Below are 9041 nucleotides of genomic sequence, written 5' to 3'. Positions count from 1 at the left end.
GGACATAAGCTTACTTAAACAATAAGTTTATTGTTGGTCATGCTTTTGGTTTTGTAAGTTGCAATACTGAGTATTGCTTAGTAATAGATGATCTCCCATCTTTCCTGATAAGGTTTCCTGTAGCAGTTTTGGAAAGGAGGGAGGGAGGGAGGAAGGAGGGGAGAAGGCCATACAACAGTGATTTAAAGCATGCATTCAGCATTAGGTGATTTGGAGCAGAGAAGCCATCACCCTTAATCACTGCTGCCAGATTAGTAAATCTTATTAATGGTACCTCTTCCTCCTTACGTGAGTTGAGGTTTTGGCTACTGCATCCTTTGAAAATGAGACAAAAATTAATATAATAGTTTTGCCCACATATTCTGTTGTTGGCTCCTGCACGATGTATCCTGCTAACTAAAATGGTTCCTTATTGCTGGAAAAAGTGAGGATGGTGATTTTTTATATTAGTTTTCAACAAAAGAGATCAGGTGAGATTGTGGTCTCAATATCTAGCATGCAAAAGCGAATGTCAAAATCATTATCTTGAAAAGCACTTACAGATCTTGCATTTTCTTCCAAAACCTCCTCTTCAAATGGCTCGAGCTTTAGGTCCTTTGAGGCAGTTGAAAAGAAAATAGAAATATACGAGGCAATACTACATCTGTAGTCTGCTCTTACCTTTTTAACAAACTATTCCAATAGCTAGATTCTGTTTAATTTCCAGAAGTTATAATTAATCCCTTCTTTATTAGCTGTAAGTCAAATAGAAGCATTGTTTGCAATATCTTGCATGCTTCAGTGGTTAAATCCAACCTAAGCTGTTCATACAGTTTTATTTATAATGCTGATCAGGTGATATTTCATTTGTAAGAAATCCATTTATTCACAAATGTGTAAGACAGATACCTTCTGAAGTTGTCATGTGGACTATGGAGATGAGCAAGGATGGTGATTTGAATTACAGAATCAACTATGTTGGAAATGACCTTTAAGATCATCAAGTCCAACCATTACCCCAGCACTGCCAGGACCACCACTAAACCATGTCAATAAAAGCCTCATATACACAGTTTCTGAACACTTTCAGGGACGGTGATTCCACTGCTTCCCTGGGCAGCCTGTTCCAATGCCTCATTACCCTCTCAGTGAAGAGATTTTTCCTAATACCCAGTCTAAACCTCCCCTGGTGCAGCTTGATGTCTTATCACTCGACACTGATCCCCACCTCATTATTACCTCCTTTCAGGTTGTTGTAGAGATCGATAAGGTCCCCCCCTGAGCCTCCTTTTCTCCAGACTAAAAAAACCCCAGTTCCCTCAACCTCGTTTGAAATGAAGTATCAGCTACCATTCTGCAATCATAAAACTTTACATGGCAGAAACTTCCCTATGGGAGTTAAAGTTGCAAGGGACTGTTTTTCAGTATTGCTCCAAGTCAGGTTTCTGAACTACTGCACTTGCTTCTGAGGACAGGCAGGGCAGCAGCAAACAGATGCATCTGGGAGGCAGCAGTATGCTTGCTTGGCACACAGACTGGATGTGCACTTCATGAGTCGGTGATTCATGCAAACGCCGTCTAGTAATGCACACAAAATGAGCATTTACATGCCAGGCACATGCAGTACCTTCAAGCCCAGTGCCATATGGGTATTCTGGAAAATATCCATATGCCTGACAAAAAGCAGACTGATTTGCAGTAAGCAGCTGGAGCAAGATACGCTCTTTGTTAGTGGTATTTCATGTCCTACTGCACACAATTCTTGTGTGAGAAAGAGAAAAATATTCTGCTTCCCACTGGGTGAGGATTGATTAACCTCAAGGAGCAAGTGTTTTGCTAGCACAAATACTGTACTCGTGGAAAAGCCAAGAAGAGCTGTGCAGGTAGAATCCAAATGACCAGGGGACCCACACCAGCAGCAGGTGGCAGAGCAAGGCAGGAGTGAAGTTGCAATCACACTAAGTCCAATATAGCTTTACTTCTGTAGAATGTGCATAGAGGGGCATGACATGCATGACTGGAGGGAAGAAAACCCAGCTTTTAATAGCTCATTTGTCAGTGCAGACACTTCAGGTAAAAGCCCTGAGGGAAAATGCATATTCCTGTGGCTCTTTTATACTTACAGTGCCTTTTATTTCTAGGGGAAACAAATGGAAAAAGAGAGGGAAGGAATGACTCGAGTTGTACTGGAAACTCTCTACTAAGATAGCAAGAAAAGTGTTCCATTTTTTTTTCCAGAAAAAATGAATGTAGAAAACAAAAAGATATTATTTGAGGGAAAAAAGACAACTTACGAGACTGGTTCATGGTTAAATTCACCTTTTACAGAAGACAGCAGAAGAATGAGACAACACTAAATCCTTCACCAGGCAGTTTTTCAGTAGGAAACACAGATGGATAATTTGCCAGTCCCCTTAAGAAGTTTTAAAAGTCTATGCCCTGCCCTTTGGCACTGAGAACCTTTTCAGGCTGAGGTTGAAGATTTTATTTAAGAGTTTATCTGTAGCAGATTTGATCATTTTCTAACATCCTTGTTAAACATCCTCAAGTTATATACTACAAAATGGTTGGCTGCTTTCTGTAATGCTTGCAGTGCATTAGTGCTGTATGCCAGACCTCTTTTTTCAGTCACATTCTTTTAAAAGTTAAGTTTCCTTGAACTCCTTTTGGCATCAGTCCGTGTCGGGAGGCAACTGTGGCAGGACAGGGAGCTGCTGTTTCCAAAGCAGAGCTGGGAAAAGCTGGACCAAAGGCGGGAGTCGTGTTTCATGATGGACTTTGACATTTCAAAATCCAACTTTGAACTATTAATAAAAAAACATGTTGCTACTAAAATGTCATTAATGTGGCAACTGCTGTGTAATTGCTTTCCTCATGCAGAAATGACCTCTGGGAGGAAGCTGCTGTGTGCAGGTGGATGGGTATGCCCAGGCCAGAGGCTTATTGGAGTGAGCAGACCGTGAGGAGCTGTTGATCACAGCAAGGAGCAGAGTGAGCAGCTGACAGAAGTTACAGACAGTGCCACAAGGAACAACCAAATTTCACAGCTGGTTAAGGAGAAATGATGTGAGAGACTGTCAGACCTCAGGGATAACCAAAGGGAGTACTGAGGTTTTGGAGAGCAGCCCTACATGGCCAGGAGTGCCAGGGGTGACTGCATCAGTCATGCAGCTAATCAGTTATAAAGCCAAGATAACTGAAATACCAACTTTTGATCCCAAAGTGGGACCAAAGGGTAAAAGTAATTAGGAGCAGTTTGTTCATTTGGGAGGGAGCAATGGCAGAGAAAGGTCAGTATGTTTGTCTTGCTGAGCTCTGTGCCAGGTCACCACCATTTATTCTGGCTTCTTGTCTCATCCCTCACTTAACTACCTTTTTTCTGTGTGTATAATTTGCTACTGAACTCAAGCCAGACTAGCAGGCAAGAAGGAGAAGACACTTGTCTGCCAGGACCCAAGGTCTGAGCCAGTGCCTGGCCAAGGGGCATGGATAGAGCCACAAACACTAGATAGACTTAAGGCCCATGCTAATGTTCACAGGGGAACATCCATCCTGTTGTATTTTCATGTTTCTGCAAGTGATGCCTGTCTGAGGGTGCTGGTGAAGGTACCTGTGCTGCTGTGCTTTTGACCAGTGTCTTTGGAGTATGTGCACAGCCTCACTGCTGGTGAGCACTGACCTACACGGAGGAGCAGCATCAGCCTGATTGGGCCTGGAGCAACTCCTGGGTCTGAGAGCAATTCAACCTAAAACCTCGCCTCTAGTAGACAACACAGGAATTTAAAACCTTACTTAAAACCCTACTTTCTTCTCCAGAAAGAAAAGTCATCACACATAGACATAACCCAAATTTTAAAAGATAGGGTAGCATTCAATCTCATTGAAAGAAAAAAGAAACAGGTACTTTATCTACAGACAGATGTTACTCAGGTTTTTACAAGGCCCTGGAAGCCCTGGTTTCATTGGATCAGATGGGTCATTTGTCAGATGCCCAGATGGCTCTGCTTTGGCATGGGAACTGCAGGCAGTCTCCAGGCTCTGGGAGCTGGTGCAACCAGCTCCCAGGCAGGATGATAAGACTTGCATTAGCTTTTGGTTGAACTGTACTTATTACGAATAGTGTTTTAACCTTTATAAATCAGTTTTCTCTGGTGGGGAAGGAGGAAACACAATTTTATGTCAAGTTTTAGTGGGAAAGTTTAGAGAGGAAAAGACAAAAAAGATCCTAAAAAGAGAGGATGATTTGTCCCATGTTCCCCAAAACAGACATAAGTAAATACAACAGAATCCTCCAGTCATAATGTGACTATTCAATTCTTGATGAACAGCTGGATCTGTGATGATGGAAGGGGGAAAGGAAAACAGAAAAAAAACATGTCATACTCTGATGAAGCAGGGAAGAAGGTGGAAGGAAAAATGTAGGGATTTAATGGGTGTTAGCTCTCTTAGGTAATGTTTCACTCACTGATTGGAAAGGCTGGAACTGGAACACGGAAAGCAGTTGTGGTTTAAGGATTTCTTTACTGAGAGACAAACAGGTGAAAAGAAAGACACACCTTCTTTTCCAGCCTGTCAATCAGGTTTTGGAGTCTGTTTATCTGGGTCATCCACTGGCCATTTTCCTCCATCCAACCTTTGGAAAACATAAATAATGAACATTTATCAAATGTTACTCAATACTGGAATACAGCACATTAATTTATTTTATAAAAATGGTTGGCTTAGCTGGCAATTTATTTTGTTTCTTGAAGATTGTGCTGCAACTAGTTCCATGTTCATTTAGGTGTAATGAAAGGAAAGCATGATTTTGACTATATGAATTATTTTCTTTCTTTTAGATACAACTGAAATCCAATATAGAATGAAAACTACATTCCAGATTAATACATTCAACTGCTTTTGAAATCACGCTGGTACCTCAAGAGAAATACTCTCCTCTGCAGATGTAACCAGCTCATTACCTGAGTAGCTTCTGCTCAAAATTCATAAATCATCTGATGTGTGTGTGTGTGTGTGTGGGTGTGTGTGTGTTAAGGTTTTCTCTATCTTAGTATTTTTCTTAGTTTGCCATTTCTTCATCTTCTTTATGTAAAGGTGTCTCTAAGAGCAGGAGTCAGCTCTTCTGCTGCATAGCAAGCGTGTCTTTGGGATTCCTTTCAAATACATCCCATGGAGGGACCACATGTGTGTCTTGACTGCAGTTCCTCTTTCCTCTGAGAGCATCCATGAAAGTGAAAGAAAGGCAGTTGAGAATGTCTGAAATATCCTGGCATGGGCAATACAACTCTGGTGACAGTGTTACTTCCTCCTGCAGAGACAGCAGAGCTGCTGTAGGAACCTGAGTGCAAGGACATTGCCATAGTCAGTCTGTTGCTATTCTTAGGGTCCTGATGCAGTGTTTCCAGCAGAATTTCAGGATTATTCAAAGGTTAAGAATATGAATGTTCTTTCCAAAAAAAAACCAAACCAAACCAAAACACAACATTCTTATGAACAGTAGAAAAGAATTAATTGGGTGTACATCTGCAGCTAAGTGATCTAGGTTGCTGGCATGGCATGTTGAGGAATCCTGATATTCAGAGATTCCTGAAGGAGCCTCCTAAAATAATTGTAGAATGGCTTGTATGCATTGGGAATAAGGGGCCTTTTTCATTCAGATAAGAGTCATTTAGCTGTTTTCATACTTAACCTCTGAGGGGTTTTCAGCTTTTTAATAGTTATCTGCAATATGCTGTCTTTAAGGCTTTCATGTATCCCCTAATTATGGTATAACCTTGTGGTGGACTCTGTAGCTAATTTAATAACATTAACTCGATGTCTTTGCAGCTAATGACCCTTTCTCCACCTTTCCAACCAAACAGCATTCCTAGGTGCTTGATGAATTGCAGCAATATTTTTATTAGGATTGATCCATCCTCCACTAGATTCTCCTAGAATCACAGAATAGTTAGGGTTGGAAAGGACCTTAAGATGATCTAGTTCCAACCCCCCTGGATGAGATTTTGGGTTTGAGATGTGAAATTTATGCCTGTGGTGACTGCAAATTTTGACTGATTCAAGATCAATTATGCTTTGTCATAATAACTTTTGTATCTTTTTCTCCCAAGTCATGGAAGTTAGCAGCAGAGGAAAGACTAAAGACACTGTGTCTTGTCTCTTTATATGGATAAGACATGCCCCTTTTAGAAGACTTCTTAGCACCCCATCTCTGCTGCAGCCATAACTGTATAGTGATCTGATATCATATAGCAAAGGTGAAGCTAGAAAATGTTCTACAAAGGCACAAGTATCTCTGAGCCTCTCTAAAGTCTCTGGAAAATTTTGCTTTGCTAAAGCCTCAAGAAAATACTAAAGGAAACATGTATGTGCATGATGAGAGCAGTTGCTGGTATCACCCACAGTGTGAATGTGTACGTCAGTGACTGCTCTAAAGAGAGAGAAAGGTTATTTATCAGAAACTGAAGACTTTTCAGCACATGCTCTTGATATGCAAATTGAGTAGCTTGCTCGTTTTCCAGCTGAGAGTTCCTGTGGCACTTGGACTATGTTTTGACCAAACAAAGAAATCTTAATACTTGGGATGTACCATGGGTGTGATACGTAGAGGAGGCAGAGTGTGGCTTTACCTGAACAAGTACAAAGGCTAAAGAAGTGCTGGCTTGAGAGTTGAGCACACACACACTGCTGAGGTGTTACTGTGCACATGGATAGCAGGCAGTAAGGAGGAAGACCAAGTGCTGAGACAAACAGATCTTGTCTAGTACATTTTTTCTGTATATGTGTGTGTATGCTTGCTTTAAATATCTTTAAAATGTGAAATGCCATACCTGTGCTAAAACGAGGGCTGTTTGGTGACAGGCTGTTATTCCTCTGCAGCCTTCGAGATGAGTGTTTTCCTGGCCACTGAATTGAGAGCACTTCTGGTTTTGCTGGATCTTGCCTGCACAGAAACGAGAGACTTTATAAAGTAAAAAAAAAAGAATAAGATGGTGTAAACCTATCTTTTAGGGAGAGAAAGCTCAAAGTTAGCGTTTGTGACGTGGTTCTGACCTGACCTAACGAACCATTCACACCGTTCCCTCATTCACATGAGTTTCACAACATCTCTGCGGAGGTACTGGGTCACAAGAACAGCTAAAAGCAAGATATGAACTTTAATGGTTGACTTCTTCAGCTTAAAGATTGAAAAGATAAACAGTAACATATATCTGATAGCAAGGAAGGAAAACTGATGAGAATTAGCTAATACTGGATGGAGAGCAGATACATTTCTGGGTCTGTGAGTACCCTTAAATTAGTTTAGGAATGTGTTAATGGGATTTTGATTCAGACAGTCTGTTTCTGGGTTAAGCATAGTTGAAGATGATTCTACACAGGGACTGGGGCATCTGCACTAGGAACTAACTTGTTTTCTCCAAAATAGCTGTAGTTGAAGTGCTGAGTTTGCCTGCCTTTTCCACTGCTACTCCTATATTCCTTCAGTTTGTGGGGTGAAATGTAAAATGGTGTTGGAGGTTCATGGTGACCCCTCTCTGCTCACACCCTTCACTGTAGCTGGGCAGGAGGTCTGCTCACCTCTCCTGCCGAGTCTGTTCCTCTGTGGTTTCCATGGCACACTCCACGGAGCTCTGGAGGGACTGAAGCTGGTTCAGTGTTTCCTTCAAAAGAAAGCGAGTCACAAACTGCTCCAAATTAGAAGCTTCCTGATAGTCCTAAAAAAATAAAAAAATAAAATAAGGATTTGCCTACTAGGTTAGAAATACATGAGGAAAGATTCTGATTTAATTCAGAAAGGAAGCAGCTTGGATGTTTTCATGCCTATACATGTGAACCACATAAGCAACCTATCTTTACATTTTGGGACCAAAAGACCTCTACGTTTCCAGGTTTAAATGCTGATCCCACCCAAGCTGAGAGAGTGTCTCAACATCATTTTCACCTCCAAAAAAAACCTCTTTTCCTTACATTTCTTAACTCCAGTTGATGGCAGTACCACATTACTTCTTAAGTGTGGAAAAGCCAAGATATGATTGACAACTGTAGAAATAGCTTTTATTCAGCTCTGCACTTGTGAAAGAAGTATATCGAGCCCACTGGCCTATCTCTGACAGCGATTATGGGAATAGTCTTTGAGCAAGGCACATGCTTAGTGATACTCCCCAGAAAACTCCACGCTTGGCTGGAGGACTGCCTGTGCCAGAGAGATGCCTTCTGGATTTAACAGTCTTTAACTGGATTTTGTTCCTATAATTTGTTTCATTATTTTTGCAACCATGTATCAATATATTTCACAATTACACTAAATGCATTCAGAAATTCCTTGAATTGGAGCTTGGCTTAAAGTTTGCACCTATATTTAGCATAATATAAAAAACCTCTTTGTGGTTTTCTCATTAATGAATATAATAGAGAGGATAGACCCCTAGAGCCTCTGCTTACTGTGTAGAGCTGCCATCTGGAAAAGGGAAGGAAAATGGACTTCCCTCTCTAACTCTGAATGAATTTGTTGGGTCCTACTCTGATGAAAGTATGCTGGTGTGCATTTTTCATATGCCCTAAGTCTACTTATGTGTGCAGAAATCCCATTCAGCTGATCCTGAAAGCCTTTGGCTACAATTCAATCTAAAATGGTTTCATAAAATATGAGGTACATTGAATGGAAGAGTTCTCTAGTCACCATATTTTGAAGATGGATTGATGGTCTGTAATCTCCAAGCTTTAAAGAAACCTGTCATTTGAATGTTGTTACCTCCTACTCAAGCTGACAACCCATTTGAGTATTTTTGGCAATGCATGAGTATTTTCAAGCTCTTCCCTGTTCTTCTCAATGTGAAATGCCTTTTTGACTTTTAGACTTCTCTTGGAATTTTTGCATGTACTTGTTTGCAATCAGAACACAAATGTGGGATGTTTTGAAACTTAAATGTAAATAAAAGGACTAAGTTAATAGCTTTAAAAGCGTTTTGCTCTCAAGTGAGAGCAGTCGATTCACAGTATGTGTTATTAACTTAGTTCTTGTTGGAAGACTTCCGCTAGAGAGATCTCAGATGTTAATCCACCCA

General features: G+C 40.8%; 1 protein-coding gene across 1 annotated transcript in view; it reads right to left on the bottom strand.

Moving 5' to 3' along the window:
* Positions 1 to 540: 540 nt before the first annotated feature.
* LOC117438506 (N-terminal EF-hand calcium-binding protein 1-like) overlaps positions 541 to 9041 on the bottom strand; it is a gene marked incomplete at its 3' end in the record, with an annotated part of 43698 nt that continues 35197 nt past the window's right edge. The window contains exons 5-8 of the mRNA XM_034073999.1: positions 7555 to 7691; positions 6807 to 6919; positions 4536 to 4612; positions 541 to 594 (exon numbers count right to left, since the gene is read on the bottom strand). Of these exons, the coding sequence (XP_033929890.1) occupies positions 541 to 594; positions 4536 to 4612; positions 6807 to 6919; positions 7555 to 7691 (381 nt within the window). The remainder of the gene's footprint in view (positions 595 to 4535; positions 4613 to 6806; positions 6920 to 7554; positions 7692 to 9041) is intronic.

Source organism: Melopsittacus undulatus, unplaced genomic scaffold (assembly GCF_012275295.1).
Source record: "Melopsittacus undulatus isolate bMelUnd1 unplaced genomic scaffold, bMelUnd1.mat.Z mat_scaffold_415_arrow_ctg1, whole genome shotgun sequence".
Classification (NCBI taxonomy): Eukaryota; Metazoa; Chordata; class Aves; order Psittaciformes; family Psittaculidae; genus Melopsittacus; species Melopsittacus undulatus.
Note: the sequence above shows the minus strand (reverse complement) of the source record. Positions and strands in the feature narration are given on the sequence as shown.